The sequence below is a fragment of the Euleptes europaea genome, chromosome 9 (assembly GCF_029931775.1).
Source record: "Euleptes europaea isolate rEulEur1 chromosome 9, rEulEur1.hap1, whole genome shotgun sequence".
Classification (NCBI taxonomy): Eukaryota; Metazoa; Chordata; class Lepidosauria; order Squamata; family Sphaerodactylidae; genus Euleptes; species Euleptes europaea.
In genome coordinates this window covers 23,174,717-23,196,031 of record NC_079320.1, presented here as the reverse complement: position 1 = coordinate 23,196,031, position 21,315 = coordinate 23,174,717, and the positions used below count along the sequence as shown (strand labels likewise).

Below are 21,315 nucleotides of genomic sequence, written 5' to 3'. Positions count from 1 at the left end.
ATCACCATCTAATGGCCCTTGGATATTACCTGGCCTGTTCAGTTGAGTAAATTACCTTAATAGGATTGCTGTCAATTAGCTACTTCTGTCATGAAGGTCAGGGTGGGGCAATAGCTAGGTTGTTGGGTTTAGATGTGGGAGACCAGCTAGGTTCAAATTCCTTCCCAGCCATGAATCTGATAAGGGTAGGCCTGGGAAAGAACCACAACACTTTGGCCAGGAAATAGTCCTGTAAGATTACAATAATAACATTAAAATTCTAGACTGCTTGATTATTTGGCACTCTGCAGGTTGACATAGCAGAAAAAAACAGACCCAGACTAAATTTCAACTAAGAGGAGTGGAAAGGCAAAGATAAATAGTTGGTCAGTGTGGTATAGAAACTGAAGTACTGGACTAGGACATGGAAGACCCAGCTTCAAATTTCCATTTAACCACGATGCTCGTTGGTTGACCATAAGCAAGTTACCAGCTCTCAGCCTGATCTTCCTCACAAAGTCATTATGTGGATAAAGTGTGCTTATGTGTGCATGGGGGGAGTGGACCATTGTACCCTGTCCAAAGCACTTTAGGCAAAGGGGGGGGGGACAAAATGTAATAAGAACTATAACTTAAAAGAAAAATAAGAATTTGAAGGAAGAGGGAGAGATAGCAACCATGCGGCTGCTCTAGGAAGCAGTGAAAGCCATAAGGGGCATCAAGGAAGAGAACCGTTTAAGTGAACAGGAAACTTGCAGCTGAAGTTATTGTGAAGTGCCCAGGACAGGAAGCAGCTTTCTTGTACACCCATGGCAAAAATAATTGTAGGTCGCAGAGTTGGTATGGAACAAAAATTATTTATACCAGCCTACGGTAGGGCTTACTCTCCACCCAAATCAGCCTGCACAGTACAAATCTCAGTATGCCTCAAACAGAAAACAAACTGCGTCCAGTGACATAGCTGCTCCGCAATAGCAAATAAGCTAGAGCAGGATGCCGGGTCTGGGTTTTCCCCTATTTAAATCTCCTTACCTTGTGTCAATAGGTCATCAGAAGCCACCTTTGACTTGCAGGGTTTGCCGTTCAAGATATCATATACCTGTTTGAAAAGAACAGGGTGAGCTTCTAGTATGAGTGTTAAAAAGAAAACACAACCTTCATGATCAACTTCCAGTATTCAGATCAAGCATAATCTTTACATTGCTTAGTTCATCAGTACTTTGTACCATTTTTCCTCCAAGGCTGCATAGTATTAAACTGGGAACCAGAATGCATCTAACTGGGAACCAGAATGCATCTTAAAGTTTAAATTGCTTTGCTACATTCAGGAATAAAATTCCCTTGTGCATTTTTACAACAGCAGCTGAAGTTAGCAGCTTGAATAGCCCTCAGTAGCCTGATCTCATCAGAGCTTGAAGCTTAGCAGGGTCAGTACTTGGATGGGAAACCACTAAGGAAGACTGCAGCGGAAGGCAATAGCAAACCACCTCAGCTCATCTCTTGCCTTGAAAACCACATGGTCCCGGAATCACCATGAGTCGGTTGTGATTTGAGGGCACACAATTATTATTATTAGCCGCAGTTGCCAGCAATGATAAAAGTCTGGATTTTGGTCCCTCTTCTATCTCCCCTAAACAGTCTGGAATGGTGTAGTTGTCAATGGTGGACTTTCTTTCTCAAAAGGGCCTCCTCGCTCACCGACACAAAGAGCACAATCTATGCCTTCAGAACACTTGAAGTATGTATGTGGTTTCTAGCTGTATCTACCATTTTCTCATTGATTTTGGCAATCTCCTTGTGTAAAGGAGAAACTGAAGATGTAACCTTAGAGGCCACAGCCTTTTGGTTCTGCTCCCAGAACTCAGCAAGATCTGACTGAATAGTAATTCAAGTGTCTTATGATGCCAGACAAAGGGAGACAGGTATTCCCCAGCTGTTTGGGTTTTTGTAGAATTCAGAGTATTTTCACAAGAATGGGAAATATACAGGACTTGGCAAGGAAGAGGTGCATGGCAGAGAAGTCTGCATGTGTGCCTTTCGAAATTCTGCTTTAAACCATAGAAACCTCTGTACCTTTTACCAAACACACTGGGGTGGATCAGCATATGACCCTATTTAAGAAGAAGAAGAAGAGTTGGTTTTTATATGCCGACTTTCTCTACCACTCAAGGGAGAATCAAAACAGCTTACAATCACCTTCCCTTCTCCTCCCCACAACAGACACCCTGTGAGGTAGGTGAGGCTGAGATAGCTCTAAGAGAGCTGTGACTAGCCCAAGGTCACCCAGCTGGCATCATGTGTAGGAGTGGGGAAACCAACCCGTTTCAGCAGATTACCATATGCCGCTCATGTGGAGGAGTGGGGAATCAAACCCGGTTCTCCAGATTAGAGTCCACCACTCCTAACCACCGCTCTTAACCACTACACTATGCTGGCTCTCACTACACCACATTGGCTTATTTCTTTATTTAGATGTCTAAACCCCACTTTTCTCCCCAATGGGGACTCAAAGCATCTTAAAATACCATTTGCCACTTCTCCATATTATCCTCATAATAACTCTGTGAGGCAGGTTAGTCTGAGAGGGTGTGACTGGCCCAAGGTCACCCAACAAGCTTCTATGGCAGAGCAGGAATTTCAACCTGGCCTTCCCAGATCCTAGTCTGACACTCTAACCACTATCCTACATTGCCATCAATTGAGTTATTTCCCTTCTCTGGCTACCCGTCTGGTGTGCTCCAGGGAGGGAAGACAGAGGGCTCCAATCTATTCTATACCAGGGCCCCTCCTGTGCATGCAGCTGTACCAGGAAGACGATGGAACATACCCCTATTGGTCCATTTCATCAAGCTTCCATAAACAATGCCCATTATGGTGACACTACAGTTGCTTCCCTTACCGTGCATTCCTGAGCCGCGCCGGCGGCCAGGACAAAAGGCCTTTGGAGCCCGGCGAAGGCATGTGCCGGCGCAAGGGCCCACAGTGCCGGCGGCCAGGCAGCATATGCTGGCGTTTGTGGCCCCAACGTGGGCAGCCACACCAGGCTGGGACGCCGACGGAGCCTTACACCGGCATCCGGACACCGGCAAAGGCTGCGGAGGCATCCCAGGAGGCGTTTTCGGGGCGTCCTAGCACCGGCCTGGGGGTGGGGCTGCCATTAGGTGGCCTCCTAAGCTGTTACGGCTCAGGAACGCCCCCTTTTTTTGTTGAGATACGCCACCTTTTTGGCGCCAGGCAGAGGTAGGGCCGAAACCTCCTTAGGAGGCAGCGCCACTCCATTACCTCCTAAGCCCGGCGCAGGCATTCCCCTCAGGAATGCATGGTTAATTTAATTTTTTTTAAAACCAAACAACAAGGGACATCTGGGTGTGGTGTAATGGTTGAGTGTCAGACTAGGATCCTGGTAGGCCCACGTTTGAGTCCAAACTCTGCCAAGGAAGCTTGCTGAGTGACTTTGGCCTTAGTCACACCCACACAGCCTAACTTACCTCTCAGGGTTATTCTCAGGACAAAATGGAAGAGAGCAGAATGATGCAAGCCTCTTTAGGTCCCCACTAGGGAGAAAGGTGGGTATAAATGAAGTAAATTAAAATAAAAGTAAGTAAATCTTGCATTTTCACAGACAGCAAGACATTTCACACTGGCTGCATTTCACGTTTGTGCTACTGCTTTTCTCCACATGATTCTATGTGGAGGGAAGCTGCTACTTCTGATGCGTGTAAACTGCCCCTAGAATTTACCGACTTCTGAAATGTGGCACCAAAGGTCACTTGCCTCCCAACTCGTTGCCATGTCCAAAGGTGTTGCTCGCGGGACACCCTCTTCATCGTCACTGTCTTTATCATGCCCATCTTCTAGTTCAAACAGTGGCTCGAAGTTCTCAATGTAGGGATTTGCACCTTAACAGTTACATGAAAAGTACTGGTGAACAATCATGAACTTCTCTTACTGCCTTCCACGGTCAATAGGGTGAGGCGTTTGCAAGCAAAGATGCGTGGCTTATCCGTTTCCACCAGGAAGGGAGACCACCCCAGAAGGAACTCTCCCATTCAGCCTGGAAGAGGCACTTGGATGGAGTATCGGTCACAGGGCTTGAAGGAGCATGAAAGAGTAATACTCCCACTCTCTCCATAGGAGGGCGTTTGTGCCATGTGGAAGAGGTGGCAACATAGGGAGGGGCTTACTGGATGGCATCTTATAATGGGGTTCTCCAAACCTATAGCGGGCCCAAATGTCTTCTCTATAGTAGTTTCTTCTAGATTAATAAGCAGGAAAGACTCCCAAAGAACCTTCGTGTCATCTGTGCGGCTTAGTTTTTACTTCGGTAGTTACTTAGGACCCTGACCTGGATGGCCCAAGCTAGGCCAGTCTCATCAGATCTTGGAAACTCAGCAGAGGCAGCCCTTGGTTAGTACTTGGACCACCAAGGAAGTCCAGGGTTTCTATGCAGGGGAAGGCAAACCACTTTTGCTCCTCTCTTGCCTTGAAAACCCTATGGGGTCACCATAAATCAGCTGCAAGTTGATGGCACTTTCCACCACCACTTACTTAGGACTAAGGGTATGCTCAAAGGAAGAAGAAGAGTTGGTTTTTATATGCCGACTTTCTCTACCACTTAAAGGAGACTCCAACTGGCTTATAATCACCTTCCCTTCCCCTCCCCACAACAGACACCCTGTGAGGTAGGTGAGGCTGAGAGAGCTCTAAGAGAGTTGTGACTAGCCCAAGGTCACCCAGCTGGCTTCGTGTGTAGGAGTGGGGAAACAAATCCAGCTCACCAGATTAGCCTCTGCCGCTCATGTGGAGGAGTGGGGAATCAAACCCGGTTCTCCAGATCAGAGTCCACCACTCCAAAGGAAAGGAGTTAAGTCAAGAAGTTCTTCTGGTCAAGCTACATTGAAATATGCAAGGGCCCTTCCTAGTTAATTGTGTCCTAAATATCATTTTGCCCAAGCTTTGGTGCATACTTGAATTATTAAAAGGGAGCTCTTCACTCTTAGGGAACGCTACTGCACATAGGTTTTGGGGGTTGTTTTTTAATGTGAAAGGTCATCTTTTAAATGAGTCAGTCCTCAGCCCTGTAGGGCTCCACAGCTGAGCATCACCAAGGGTCCATTAGGACTAACTTCAGCCTTTTAAACCCAAAAAATATTAAATTATGATAATGAATCTGAAGGGAGGGGAAAAAAACAAAAACAAGTTTATCAAGAAAATTTGGCCTAAAATAAAATTCTTTAATTCTTAACATTCTTTTTGTTACATTTTCCCTGCTCTTCCCAAATTAAATTCTTCTGGATGCAAGGCTCCATCATGTTTAGGTTTCTCTTTTTGTTTCTTATTCCTCTCTCTTATTTTTATTTTAAAAAAACCCTATCTTTTTAGAGTCTTGAGTGCCAAACGTAATTTTTTAATCCATTCATGCCACCTGCTGTGTTCAACCAGTAGGGGGAACTCAAACGCTACATTTCAGTAAACCTAACTCTATTCCAATGGAGTACAATTATATATACATTATTTCACAGTGGGTAGCCGTGTTAGTCTGTCTGCAGTAGTAGAAAAGGGCAAGAGTCCAGGAGCACCTTAAAGACTAACAAAAATATTTTCTGGTAGGGTATGAGCTTTCGTGAGCCACAGCTCACTTCTTCAGATATCTGAAGCCTCTGACCATGATTGGTTGACCTGACATACAGTTACTTAGGGAACAAAGAAAAGCCCTTTCCAATCCAGACTCTGTGAGGGAAGGGGAATTGTCACTTTAGCTGTGATTAATACACAGAATAAGGCTGAGGACCATGAGGAGGCCTTAAAAAGTAGTAAACCTAAACAACAGGGTTTCCAGAAGAAAGGAAGCTGAAGAGCAGCCAACAGACCAGGAAAGAGGAATGTGAGGCAGAGAAAGAGACTTGAATAAAAGGACAGCAGAGACAAGGAACTGGGAGATGAAGCAGCTGCTTAAGAGAAGGGGCTCAGAAGAAACTTTTAACACATTTAAGGATCAGGCTACTATTGAGGAAATGGAGAAAGATGTCCTACAGAGGCTGGGTAACAGAAAGGGCATCTGAACGAAGGAAAAAGTAGGATGGAAAAAGTCTCACATGGGGCCAAGAAGCAGGAAGGAAGTGAGGCAGCTAACGAGGAAGCCACGAGATGACAGAGTTGCTCCTACTGTGACTGAAGCAGCATTCTGATATAGCAATAGAACTAGGAAGTGGTGGTGACAGGGTTGAATTTCTCATTGGTTTGGGCTATCCAACAAAATGATCTGGGGAGTGATTCAAGCCCCTTAGGTGGTCTCAGAAATACACTGATTAATGGTGACTTTTTTTGGGGGGGGGGTCTGCATATTAATGAGGACCTGTTCTTCCTTAGCCAGCCATGGGCCTTACCTGCCGCTTTGAGAAGCGCTGTCAGTTTCGTAGAACCCCTTCCAGCCGCTATGTGAAGTGGAGTGGTTCCGTCATACGTAATGCTGTCAACATTGGCATCACCCTATTTTATGGTTTGTTAAAAAAGGCAGGTTAACCTAGTGTAGCTATTGCCTCTACAACATTTTTCAATCACCCCAGAAGAAAAAGAGCCGGCAGAAAAATGAAGGCCTGATTCAAAACTATGTTGAATTGGGGCTCCCTCAGAAACTACGGTGGAACTTGGATCAGGGCCCCACAGTACACACGGTGCATCTATGGTGCTACAATCAACAGAAATTAGAAATGGCAAATTGATTCATAAGTACGAGAATCCCAAGCAAGAACCTGAATTATGAAATAGGTCATAAATGTAGCCAATGATTTCAAATTATTTCCATGCCCTAACTTGGATAGCTCAGGCTAGCTTGCATCAGTGTACTCTATTAGATTCAAATCCTGTAGCACCTTAAGAGACTGAGCAGATTTTCAGGGTATAAGCTTTCAAGAGTCAAAGCTCTCTTCATCAGGTAATCTCTGAGTCTCCATTCCTAGTTGAATCTGTTGAAGGGAGTGTAGATTCTCGAACTCTTATACCCTGAAAACCTTGTAGGTCTCTAAAGTGCTACTGGACTTGAACCTAGCTCTTCTTCTGCAAACCAACATGGCTACTCTCTGAAACTAACTCCGAAGCTTTAGCTGCTCAGACACTCAGCTGATAGTTCTACAGACAATGGGCTATTCCCGTATCTTAGGTCAGGGACAAACGAACTTCATCACCAGTGGACCAAAAGACAGGAATGAAACATCATTATTGTTTAAATAAAATGTGCGTTATTTGTGCTCTGCTATTTGTAGAACGGAACCGTCTCTGGCAAAAGAAAGAGGCAGAAGGTTATCTTGTTTTAGCGCTGCTCAAGAAAGGTAGGAATCCAACTTTGGGTTACAGGATATGCCTGATCAGCGTTATTGCAGGGTGTGACCTGAAGGCTGTATGTTGCCTACTTTGACTTAGGTGAGAGGATTACAATGAAGAAGAGTGGCTCCTCCTTTGAAGAAGAAAGGAACCAGAGAAAAGTCTTTGCCCTGATGGTGTTCACCTCAAGCAGAAGGCAGCCTGCCAAGGAGATATTTCCTTGTTCAACAGCCAGGTGCAAGGCAGTTCTCCCAGATTTTTGTTCCTGGGCGTTGACATTGGCTCCAGCAGCAATGAGGCGCCTGAGACAAGACACGCTGTTAGCCATTACAGCCAGGTGGACAGCATTCAGACCTGCAAGAGAGAAACACAGCACTGCAATCACGAGGAAACTCAGCACTACAAGAAGCATCATCAAAAGGAAAACAAAGTGTCTGCAGAAAACTCAAAGGGAGTGTCATCACATTGGAAAGCCTAACAGATTTATTGCTGCACAAGCATTCCTGGGCTAGAGCCCATTTCATCAGACACATGAAGTGAAACAGATATATACACACCGAAGGAACAAAAAAACCCCTGTAATTGTGGGGTTGGACAGCGATAAAATGCAACAGAGATCAATAGAGATTTCTATGCAAATCTTGGAAAGTATATGAGACAAGCAGAGTGAACTCACACAGAAGTCGTGGGCGATGCCTACCTAGATACGTTAAGTAATTTACCATCTCTAATGTGCTGGAAGTTTATACACCATGCATTTAAGAACATAAGAAGAGCCTGTTGGGTCAGACCAGTGGTCCATCTAGTCCAGCATTCTGTCTCACACAGAGGGCAAGCAGTTGCCCTAGAGGGCCAAAAAAACAGCAGAGGGCGAGGACCCTCCCCTGCTGCTGCCTCCTAGCACTGATGCTCAGATGTCTGCTGCCTCTGTAGATGAAGGCTCCCTTCAGTAGTCATGGCTAGTAGACATTGATGGACCTCTCCACCATTGGATGAAGGGTACTCTAGCCCATAAAAGTTTGTTGTTCTCACCAAACAAGATTTGAACTGAATCATGAGTCTATAGTGAATCATGCATCTGTACTAAAGAAAATGACTAGGAGTTTTGGTAAAATGAAACCATACCATGATATGGCCTGCATAAACCACAAAAATAGTTAAAGATTAACAAGAAATTCTGTGAATCCCCCCCCCCCACCCGCCTCCATGAGACATTTTCTTACCTTCACCATTAGGGAGGTCTTTCATCAGAGATGCTTCTTTGTGATGAAGCAGAACATTCAACACCTTCTCATCCCCTTGTTTGGTTGCAAGATGCAAGATCGAATTCCCATGCCGATCCAAAAGAGTCGCATCTGCCCCGGCTCTCAGCAAGGCTTTTACCCCTCCTGCCTGCTTTGTGATGACAGCTAAGTGTAGAGGAGTCTGTTTGAAAAGGAGAAAATAACATTAGTCAAACAAGTGTGTGCTAATAAACAAATAAAGTGAAAATTCAATTTGATCATAAATTCAATTTATCATGATGACTCCCAAGATGCATACTGTATACATAACAGGTTACATGGGCTTCCTAGCAAAGTAATATCTTACTTGTTTATCAACAGTTCTATGTCAATTGGTAATTTAATTCTAGAGATGGTTCATAATGCAATAAAAGTAAAATCACTAGCAACAAAATTCTAGGTAGATCAGAAACATAGGTCAATATACAAGGCCCAATAGCTAACAAAATCCTGCTTTTTGTAGCCACCACCATCTTAGAAGGTCAAAGGCACACAGAACAGCATTGTAATGGTGGACAGGTTTCTATGGGAGAAGCAGCCCTTCAGACACATCAGTACCCAGATATTTAGGACTTTTAAGGTAAGAACTACCACTCTGAACTGTGCTTGAAAATGAATGTGCAAGCAGCAAGTTCTTTCAGTACTGATCAGGTATGTTCCCAATAACTTATTTCATCAACACCGGTGTCCTGGATCAACAGAAGACTCTGAACTACTTTCAAAGGCATCCCCACATAGCACACATCGCAACAATATAATCTGGAAGGGATCAAAGCATAGATAACTATAGCCAAATCATGCTTTTCCAGGAAAGGGCACAGCTGGCAACACAACCAAAGTCATTTAAAGGTACTATGTGCCACAGATACTCTTCTGCCAGGTTTCCAGAATTTTGCAACTTACCACCCTTGCTAGGAAATCGATACAAGTGATGCCCATCCTCCCACATGACATTTGCATTCAGACTATGATGTCTGCACACCTGCCAAAAAGTAATGACTAGGAGTAGCCATTGGTTGCAAGGCCTTTACCATCTTCAAGCATAAAGAGTAGCCACTCTCAAAGGCATGTTGGAAGTAATCTTGGAGTCTGTTATTGCTACGGATCCTGATTACAGAAAGGGCTCTGAGCATTCAAGGAGTACAGACCAAGGGAGAAACTCAGTCTAAAAGCCGACAAAGTCTAGCAGCTAATTTGGCAGTGTCTGTCTGATACTTAACCTTTGAATCACAATAGAAGACAGGGTACTGGTTTCCTTCTAGATTAAATCACGGAGTTTGGGGTATGTATTATGTGTCAGTGAATTCTAGAAGTTTTAATGTTTTGGATGAAATTTAGAAGCTTTGATATTAGTTTTTTCTTTTGTATTAAGTTTGGATCAAGTCGGGCCCCGGATCAAGTTTACCCCTGTCCCCCATCCCTCCTTTCCTTTCCTGTATGTGTGTATGTGTGTGTGTACACACACACACATATACAGAAACACACACACAAACATTTGAATCAGTACCACCCAACCAAAAGTGGGCTTCACGCTACAGAAGCAGCACAGACATCAATTCACCTCTTAATCCTTCTGACATGCAAATTAGACCACACCTAATCCTGTTCCTAATGGTTAAAATCTTGGTCTTTAAAAAACAACAACATAAGGTTGCCAAGCAAACGCTGATCCAAGATAGCCCAAAGAACTACAGATTGAATGGGAACGTAAAGGTATATATTAAGAAGTTTATTCCCTCATGTAGCTCACACCTGAGTCTGTCCTCAATGTCACTGTGTCCCCAAACATATAACTACCTTAACTTTGCACAGATTTAATTCTCAGATTTCAAAATACGCTTTTTAAAAATTGCTTCGTTTAATTCAGCCACGAATGACAGCAAAGTTGCCAAGGTAAGGATCATCCTCCCCACTTGTTCCATACCTGGTACAGGTCATTTCTCATGTTGAGGATGTCATCGGCATTCAAGTCTGCTATCACTTCTAAGAGGTTTCTCAGCAGCTCCACATGAAGATGAATAATTGCTAAGTGAAGGACACTGGCATTGGTCAAAAGAGGGAAAAAAAGAAATATATATCTAAGTTGCAAGAACATGAACAGGTAGAGGAAGAGTTGCATTTACTTTCCTGCATTGTGCAGGGGGTTGGACTAGATGACCCTGGTGTCCCTTCCAATTATATGGCCATTTATGCTTATGGATTGAATCAATAAAGGAAGCCACAACCCTCAATTTGCAAGATCTGAGCAAGGTTGTCAAAGATAGGACTTTTTGGAAGACATTGATTCATAGGGTTGCCATGAGTCGGAAGCGACTTGACAGCACTTAACACACACAATTAGCAGCGCGTTCCAAGCTGAAGTGCCTCACGTATTTTTTTTGCGTTTTTCATGCTGAACCGTCATTCAGAAAGTGACTGCGAAGCCAGTGCATACCTGCTTCGCATTTCTTAAGAGCCCCTTTAACACTACCTTTTGTCGTTGCTCTGCCCCTGCCTCAAAGAATCCCCTCAAGGAAGCATGCAAAATCACAGCCGCCCATTAGCTATGCAAACAGCGGTTGCTAATGGAAGGAATGAAGGAGCAGGTGAGAGTGTGTGATTTCTCCTTTTACACCGAGGCCTTGAAAAGGCATTTTAAAGGTTGCATTTTAAAAAAGAGCTTTGAGCGAGCATCAAAATGGACCCTGCATAAATGGCCTAAGATTCTATGACTCTAAATACGCTTTGTTAGAATATGGTCATATTCATGGACATAAACACATGCTGGGCCTCGATGAACTACTGGGCTTACTTTTCATGCAGCCTCACAAAGCTGGAATGCAACCCAGGCACATAGGCTCTGTTCCAACCTTCGGATGAATGCATGGAGTGTGTGTTTGTGTGGGGGGTGGGGCAGACAGAACAGCCCTACTTCCATGAATTCCTATCTATGGATACAGTCGCGTGAATAAGGCTGCAGCTGGCAAGATTTGCATTTGCCAATGGTAAATGGACTGTCAAAACTGTGTGGGAAGAATACCTTAAGGCAGAAAATGGTAGTTTGCACAGTGCCCTCCGGCCTCACCCTTTTGCAGGGAAACATAATCAGAATTTGTGTGATTCCTAGTTTCCTGAGACCTGCCCAAGAAATTATATTTTTCCTGCGGGGATTTTCCAAATGTTGGGCTTGCCATTACTGTTCTTCATTTTAATACAGAATGTGAGTCAATATTATAAGATTCAGATTGTTAACTGGAAAAAGTAATACGTAATTGGGGAAAAATTACAATTTTACAAAATCCCATTTTTCTCTGGCTCTGAGTATTGTGACCATAGTTTCTAGGATTGCATTTATTCCTATTTAATTAATTCAGTATGTGAAAAAAAGTAAAGAGAAAGTGTCTAAACATTCATGAAAATGCATTATCCTCCTTCCCCTTCACATATACCCATACAAATACCTTAATATGTATCTGATTGATTGATTGATTTGATTTATACCCCGCCCTTTCCCAGCAAGCTGGGCTCAGGGCAGCTTACAAGAAGAAACCATAAATATATATAAATGCAGTTAAAACACATAATTAAAACCACAGTCCTAGTCTAAGTAGTACAATAAAATGGCACCCTATCTACACTCCAAACGTGGCGATGGTGGGCTAAAGATGGTAAACAGGGAGGCCAACCAAGCATGCAGCAGTCTCAGCCACTCCAGGGGGAAGGAGACCTGGACCGGAAGGGTATTGATTCAGTTTGAAAATTTCCTCCTCCTTGGTGAAACTAGTCCTGGACTGGCTATCATACCCCTATAAAATGCTGCTTCTCTTTCTTTTCTTTGCACAGATTACCTAACTAACAAGTAAGTAAGAAGTAATTTATTCTAGAATCCAATAAACTCAAAGTCTTAAAGGTCAGACCAACCTAAACAGTTCCTTCTCCCTATATAGGAACACAGGAGAGCAAACATCAGGGCTTTCAGACAGTAAACATCTTACTGGCGATGACAGTGGCTTCTTCTACTCCACCCACCAATAGCTGGATCATAAGTGCTGCTATACAAAGTCATACCAAGGTCTATTTACTCTAGCTATCAATTTCTAATAGCCCCTGGAAGTTCACAAAGATGTAAGAAGGGATGGCCATTCTCTGGCTTCCCATAGAATCCAGTGCATGTGAACATGAAGGTTCTCTTTAACAATGAGTGTTAACAGCTGATGACTACATTGCTTGGATCCAGATTCTATTTAGAATAGACCCACTGTTGGCATGGATGCTGGGACAGGAGGTAAACACTGGGCTTTGTCTGCTGACACAATCACCTCTCTTTGAGCATCCCTGGAACAGAATGGGAAGAAGCTGCATTACCCCTCCATTATGTATGCACTGGGCCTGAAAGACACCAGTGTCCAGCATTTGTGTTGTACACATCCCTATCAGCTTATCCAATTCTGCCCACTATAGAAGTATTTCCCAGACTGAGACATTCTGTGCTTCCTGCCCAGAATATAACTGGATGCAAAATAAATGCCTTTAGGGTCAATTTCATATTCTATGCAACGAAGACTCATGCTACAAACATTGTTTTGGAAGCCTACATTACAGCTGTATGCATTATATGCCCCCAAAAGTGGATTTCTTAGACACAATTTGGAGCTGTAAAGTAAGTGGGATGGAAGCCACACCAACTGGTAAACATTGAATCATGCACAGCATGTGTATTTGATGAGAAAGTCTGATATTAAGGTCTAATCTATCCCCATACTCCAGTATTAATGTTTGTTCCCAGAATGCTTCGTGTGAACCAAAGAATATATCCATGAGCGTTGTAAGATATTCTAGATGTTAAAATCATGTTCAGTCTGGAGAATCCCACGACATATTCATGTCACTACATACTATGCTGGCCAAGTGGCTACATTACACATCAGAAAGACTGGACTGCACAGGCTATCATAGTTGCTCAACAAATTATCTTAAGAGTTTGCAAATACAGATCCTCCAGAGCTTAACTATTCTGTGTGTGTGTAAAGTGCCGTCAAGTCGCAGCCGACTTATGGCGACCTCTTTTTGGGGGGTTTTCAAGGCAAGAGACTAACAGAGGTGGTTTGCCAGTGCCTTCCTCTGCACAGCAACCCTGGTATTCCTTGGGGTCTCCCATCCAAATACTAACCAGGACCGACCCTGCTTAGCTTCTGAGATCTGAGGAGATCAGGCTAGCCTTCTAGCTGCCAATAAAAAAATAATGATACTTCAGAAATAAACGATGTGTTTGTAGATGTTTGCAAGCTCTTTTTAGATTACTTTGAGTTGCAGGCATCAATCCATAGAAGCTGACTAAATACCATCCCTTTTCCATCCGGTGCTGGAATAATAGGTGGGTTAACATGAATTTTTTTGCCACTTATACTCTCTACACGTTTGACATTAGTTATATGGAGGAGGAGGAGGAGAAGGAGTGGTTTTTTATATGCCGACTTTCTCTGCCACTTAAGGGAGAATCAAACCAGCTCACAATCACCTTCTCTTCCCCTCTCCACAACAGACACCCTGTGAGGTAGGTGAGGTGAGAGAGTGCAACTCGCCCAAGGTCACCCAGCTGGCTTCGTGTGTAAGAGCGGAAAACAAATCCAGTTCACCAGATTAGCCTCCGCCGCTCATGTGGAGGACGAGTGGGGAATCAAACCCGGTGATTCTCCAGATCAGAGTCCACTGCTCCAAACCACCATTCTTAATCACTACACCATGCTGGCTCTTAATATTTGATTCTGTCAGCAATCCTGTATCTTAATTATTTAAAGTACGGTAATACAATAACAACTAATTTAAAATATTAAAAGGGAACATATATCCAAATGAATCCATTTTTTAAAGTGTTATTGCTTCTGCAAAATGCTTATTTACTGCAATGTGTCTCCAGGGAAAGAAAATTCCACAACTGTAGAGCAATCCACCAAAACATCTGTCCTTGGGCTCTTACAGTACAAATTTGGAACACAGAAGGTGTGGTCAAGAGGGCGATCTTTGTCAAGCTTAAAGATCAGCCTGTTCGCCTACGTATTCTCCATCTAATTACCCCCTCCAAATATTTCCTCTTAGTCAAGACAGAAGAACCAGATCAAGAGACTTAGCACAGAGCAAAGATTCGCAGCCATGTTGCGACATATGCCTTCAAGCAAGGATATGTGAACTAATCTCTCTCAAAGGAGGGAATTTCCCATCAGTGTGTACTTTGTTCTAAGAGGAAAAACACACACACACCATCCCAGTTTCAGACAACACTGTACAGGCAAGCAGTGATGAGATTTATAGGCAGTTTCTGTCGGACAGAGAGGTGAGAACAGAAGGCTCTACTGAGAGAGCCCAGCAGAGTAAGAATTGGGGCAGAATTTGGGATTAACAAGACCCAGCAGCTGAACTGCCAGGGAGGTTTAAACAGGTCCAATAAATAATGGCCACAAGGCTGATACAGAAGCTGTAACCTTTTCCTCAAGGCTGTTTGATGTTAATATGGGTGTAGCTCATTTAGCATTTTTTTGCCAACTGAACACATGGTTGGCTTGGTGGCGGTGGAAAGGGCCATCAAGTCATAGCCAACTTATGGAGAGCCTGTAGGGTTTTCAAGGCAAGAGACGTTCAGAGGTGGCCTGCCAGTGCCTGCCTCTGCGCAGTGACCCTGGACTTCCTTGGTGGTCTCCCATCCAAATACTAACCAAAGCTGATCCTGCTTAACTTCAGAGATTTGATGAGATCGGGCTAGCCTGGGACATCCAGGTCAGGGCAAAGTTGTCTTATAGCAAGTAAAATCATTGGCTCATCTAGCCTGTCTACTCTGAATAGCAACAGCTCTCCAAGGTCACAGACTGGAAAAGCTCTTTTCCAGATCTTGCTGCTTGGGAGCCTTTGTGTATAAAAATATTTATAATCCACCTTTCCTTTGTGGTTCAAGGTGGCTTACAAATCCAAAATTTAAACATGCAAAACACATGAAACCCCAACTAATTCCCCCTCAAAATGCCTGCAACCTCCATTAAGAAGAATGTGCTGTTGAGTCACAGCTAAGTCATGGTGACACCATTCACAGGGCACTCCAGGCAAGAGAAAAGCAGAGGTGGTTTGCCACTGTCTGCCTTGGCATAGCAGTCCCAGTTTTTTTGGGTGGTATCCCATCCAAGTACAAGCCATGGCCAACTGTGCTTAGCTCACAAGCTCCAACAGTCTTGGGTTAAACAGGGCTATCCAGGCTGCCACACTCCATTAAAAACCATAGCAATTAAGAATAGTTTTTATATGCTGACTTTCTCTACCACTTAAGGGAGACTCAAACCGGCTTACAATCACCTTCCCTTCCCCACCACACAATAGACACCCTGTGAGGTAGGTGGGGCTGAGAGAGCTCTAATAGAGCTGTGAATTGCCCAAGGTCACCCAGCTGGTTCCATGTGTAGGAGTGGGGAAACAAATCCAGTGGGGAGTGGGGTGGGGTAGGAGTGGGGAAACAAATCCAGTTCACCAGATTAGCCTCCGCCGCTCATGTGGCAGAGTGGGGAATCAATCCCGGTTCTCCAGATCAGTCTCCACCGCTCCAAACCAACGCTCTTAACTACTACACCATGCTGGCTTAGAGTGCTTCCTAATAACTTCTAGAGATGGCACCCCTCACCTACTTAGGGAACTCATTCCACTGGGTAGGATCCACTACCCAAAAAGCATGGTCTCCAGCTGATGCTATTTGGGCTACCATAGGTAGGAGAACAACCAGTAGGGAGCAACTTGAGATCTATAGTTCACACACAGCGACATATAGGGAGAGATATGTGGGTCTTAGCCCCTTGTAGCGCTTTAAAGGTCATAACCAGCACACCAAATTGAATTCAGAAACAAAATGGAAGCCAGTGTAGCTATTTGAAGATAGGCAAGATGTGTTCCTATCAGCCAGTCCCTGACGACAATCAGGCTGCCACATTCTAAACCAGGAGGAGTTTCCGGGTTGTCTTCAAGGGCCGTCCAATTTAGACCACATTACAGGAATCCAACCACAAGGTTAAGAAAACAAGGATTAGGCATAGCCAGGCCAGCTAAATCTAACAAAGAAAAGAGTTGGTGAACCAAACAGAGCTGACAGAAGACATTCTTGGCCATCACAGCAACCTGCTTTTCAAACATCAAGGCTGGGTTCGTGAGCATCACCAAGCTCTTAACTTGCTCTGCAAATGCCAGCTCCAGTCGATCTACCACAAGTGCATCCAGTTCCTCCAAAGCATCAGCATTCCTCACCAGCCTCACCAGTGTCTTGATTCAAATTCTGCTTGTTTTGTCTCAGCCACCTGACCATGGTGTCAAAGCACTGGTTCAAAACTGAGAAGGATGCATCTGGAGGCTTACATGTGTCATCATGTGTCATCATGTGCGTGAATGACACCCAACTCCAAAGCTCTGGACGATCTCATTCAGAGTCCTCACATAAATGCTATGGAGCATGCAAGGCAGAATGGGACCCTGGGGTACCTCACAGGACAAATCCCAACCTGCTGATTTTGCTTCTCTGGTGGAAACATTTATGCAGGGTCCATTTTGATGCTCGCTCAAAGCTCTTTTTTAAAATGCGACCTTTAAAATGACTATTCACGGTTCCGACGCAAAAGGAGAAATTCCACCACCCCCCACTCACCTGCTCCTTTGTTCCTTCCATTAGCAACTGTCGTTTGCATAGCTAATGCATGGCTGTGATTTTGCATGCTTCCTTGAGGGGATTCTTCGAGGCGGGGGCGGACTCTTAAAGGGACTCTTAAGAAATGCAAAACAAATATACGCCAGCTTCGCAGTCACTTCCTGAATGACGGTTCAGCGTGCAAAACTCAAAAAAAATATGCAGGGCACTTCAGCCTGGAACGCACTAATTATCAAGCATAAATGGCCTTTGAGTCTGTTCAGACAAGACCAAAACCACTGAAGAGCTAGTCCTCTGACATCAACTCCATATTGCAACCACTGAATAAGGATGGAGTGATCAACTGTGTCAAAGGCTGGTGAGATCTTAATAACAATAACAAGGGTGATTTCCCCCCTGCCCAGCTTTAAACTCAGATAGTCTACCAGTGCAACTAAAGCAGTCCTCTTTAACTGAAGATGCCCGCGATTCAGGATACAAAGCTTATCGTCTACCATGGAGCTGTTGGCTGTCCCTATCAGAGCCCTGATTCTGTATCCACCTACACTTTATGGAAGAAACCAATGATCTAAACACTGTGTCCAGGGAGCACTGAGGTTCTTTGGAACTTATCAGGGACAAGCTTACAAGAAAAACATTTTGTTTGCTGTTACCAATCTTGCTGTGCAATATGCAGCAACCACAAAGGAATTCCGGGTATTGTATAGAGAGAGAAACCTTTGTTCACATGAGGCAACAATGAGGCCCAACAAGAAGGATAGCATTCCATGTGAACTGAATGTACATCCTAGAACCTTCCCCACCACCCCAGTAATCAGAACCCTCTTCAGTGCATGGCAGGGATTCTTCAGTGGGTCCCCTGAACACTGAAAGTTTGAACACCACTGCAATTGAGGCTAAGGCCTTGCAGTTGGGTGAGGGCTTTGCTTCCTTCAGACTAGTTCCCAGTTAGGGTTTTTAGTTCTGGGTTGTGAAATACCTGGAGATTTTGTGGGTGACGCCTGAGGAGGGTGGGGTTTGGGGAGGGGAGGGACCTCAGAAGGGTATAATGCCAAAGAGTCTATTCTCCAAAGCAGAGATTTTCTCCAGGGGAACTGATCTTGGTCAACTGGAGCTGAATTGTAATAGCAGGAGATCTCCAGGTGCCACTTGGAGGCTGGCAACCCGATTCCCAGTATATATTGTAGCACTGCCTCATTAGAGGGCTGGGAAGTAGTATGCGCTCAGGCCAAGGGCATGACATTGCTTGAGAATTGGAAGGAGACAACTAGCGGTTCCCAGGAGCAATTATTGCACACTTAGGCAAGGAATCCTGTGGCAAATCATGGCAGCTAGATCTCCAGAAACAGACGTCATCTGGTCCCTACTCCTATGATGGATCTCACAGAGTGGCCTGAGACATTGAGTCAAACTACAAGCGAAAGCGGCCATGGATTTATCTCGTGGCTGCTGGCATCATTTGTAGTTCTTAAAACATTTCTACAAGACCCCAATCTGGATTGGGTGTGTAGTATGGCGGCCCCAGGAGCTCTTGTTTCACCTTTCCTTTCAGGTGCAGAAAGAGCACCATATGGATGTTTCGGCACTTGAAAAAGTGTGTGTGTTGTGGGGAGAGGTCCTGGGGCCACCCCGCCACAAGCCTGATTTGGATTGGGGCTTGTGGCAATTTTTAAAGAACTACAGGATGGACCTGCGGCCACGGTCATTTGAGGAGCTCCCCAACACAGAGATTCTTCCTGAACTTTTGAAGATGATGGAAGACCCATCTCAAGTTTGGGCTGGCTCATCATAACCTTCCACTTTCATCTCATTAATCTTATCAACAGCTCTTTGAGCCATTTCTATCACCTTTCTACCAAATAGCTCCTGAAATAATCACATTTTGGGGGTAAAACAGCTTGTTGGGATCTTTGAAAGGGAAAGGGCATGCTGGAAAAGGCCTAGGATGAGTCTTATCTGATCTAGAAGGCAAAAGGGGTTCAAGCGCCAAAAAGACGCATCCTGTTTTGATACGTTAGATGAGTCAAATCATTTTCTCTCTCTGTCTAAATGAGAAGCACCTACAGCACATGAATCATAGCAATGTAACCTCATTTTGGAACTGCTACTTTCCCTTCAATGCATCATCTCAAAAGTGAGAAGCCATCTATAAACAGAAAGATATGACATTCATCTCTCCAGCATCAACACAAAGAGTTTTAAAAAAAGCCATGATATAGAATAATTTTTTATGATATGTTCACAATGAAAGAACTCTTTCAAGAATTTGAAGAATTAACTTTTCCATTGGATATAAAATTGTCATCCATCATTTTATAAAAAGAATAGGAATTACAGACTTACTTGTCACCGTTTTCATCCTGGACCGTGGTCAGATGCCGCTGAACAGCCAGTAACATCTTCACATCTCCCGTGACCGCATAGTCAAAAAGGGCATTGGCATGACGCTTAGCAAGCTCCATAGCCTTCTCCAAAAAGAAACTATCTGCAGAGAGAGAGCAGAGGTCACTGTCACTCTCATACAATTTCCCAGTGTAACAGTCAGATTCAACTTGACGGAAACCTTCTTGCCAGAGGGCTTCAGTCCCAAGCATTCCAAGTCTGACTGGCACATTCTCTTGAACAGAAAACAGGGATCTAAAGCCTGGTTCCACAAGTCTCTCCAATGAACAATGGGAGCTGGCAAACATGAAGGTAAAAGGTAAAGGTCCCCTGTGCAAGTACCAGGTCATTCCTGACCCATGGGGTGACGTCACATCCCGACGTTTACTAGGCACACTTTGTTTATGGGGTGGTTTGCCAGTGCCTTCCCCAGTCATCTTCCCTTTACCCCCAGTAAGCTGGGTACTCATTTTACCGACCTCGGAAGGATGGAAGGCTGAGTCAACCTTGAGCCGGCTACCTGAAACTGACTCCTGTTGGGATCGAACTCAGGTCGTGAGCAGAGCTTGGACTGCAGTACTGCAGCTTACCACTCTGCGCCACGGGGCTCTTGGCAAACAGGAAGTACCTCACTAATCAGGCAACTCTTGTTGAAAGGATTTGAAACCATTATTACTGCTTTGGAATGGCTGTAGCTTCAGCCATCTAGCCATCATGCTAATCTACATGCTCTTAGGTGACCCCCACGCACTGTCTGCAGTATATAATACTTTGATTCATGATACAGATTACCCGCAAACCCATTAGTGAGGGACCACACTTAGGAAGGAAAGGCAGGAGATGAACTGATGACTTAGTCAGTGGCTCAAATTATCATAGCAAATTAACACATAAAGCTGCCTTATACTGAATCAGACTTTAGTTCATCAAAGTCACTATTATCTGCTTAGACTGGAAACAGTCAGGGTCTTAGGCAGAAGTCTTTTACGTCACCGACTACCTGATCCTTTCACTCAGTGTTGCCGTGGATTAAATCTGGGACCTTCTGCATGCCAAGCAGATGCTCTATCACTGAGCCACAGCTCCTCCCCAGCTAATACTTCTTGTCTGAATGCTAAACTCATGAAAACATGAAGCAGCCTTACACTGAATCAGACCACTGGTTCATCAAGGTCAGTACTGTCTACCCAGACTGGCTGCACCTCTCCAGAGTTTCAAGTGGAGGTCTTTCACATCACCCACCACCTGATCCTTTTTGTTGGAGGTGCCAGAGACTGAACCTGGGACCTTCTGCAGGCCAAGAAGATGCTCTACCACTTAGCCACAACCCCTCCCCAATGAGCTATGAGAAGATTATTAAGGAGACAGTCAACATGTAATGGAACTTGAAAAGCAACAGATTACACAAATTTTATTCTACTCAGGTAGTACAATCTCACTGAATGCATTCAAATATCTCTTAGAATCATAGGATCATAGAGTTGGAAGGAGCCATACAGGCCATCTAGTCCAACCCCCTGCTTAATGCAGGATCAGCCCAGAGCATCCCTGACATGTGTTTGTCCAGCCTCTGCTTAAAGACTGCCAGTGAGGGGGAGCTCACCACTTCCCTAGATAGCTAATTCCACTGTCGAACAACTCTTATTGTAAAAAACGTTTCCCTAATATCTAGCTGGTGCCTTTCTGCCCGCAATTTACAGCCAT

The 21,315-nt window shown here is 44.4% G+C and overlaps 1 protein-coding gene across 1 annotated transcript in view; it reads right to left on the bottom strand.

Moving 5' to 3' along the window:
- The window catches only part of NFKB1 (nuclear factor kappa B subunit 1), a 59,563-nt gene that overhangs the window by 6,006 nt on the left and 32,242 nt on the right, over positions 1-21,315 (bottom strand). The window contains exons 14-20 of the mRNA XM_056855825.1: positions 19,573-19,714; positions 10,507-10,621; positions 8,523-8,724; positions 7,484-7,653; positions 6,366-6,468; positions 3,754-3,878; positions 1,012-1,078 (exon numbers count right to left, since the gene is read on the bottom strand). Coding sequence (XP_056711803.1) covers positions 1,012-1,078; positions 3,754-3,878; positions 6,366-6,468; positions 7,484-7,653; positions 8,523-8,724; positions 10,507-10,621; positions 19,573-19,714 — 924 coding nt within the window. The remainder of the gene's footprint in view (positions 1-1,011; positions 1,079-3,753; positions 3,879-6,365; positions 6,469-7,483; positions 7,654-8,522; positions 8,725-10,506; positions 10,622-19,572; positions 19,715-21,315) is intronic.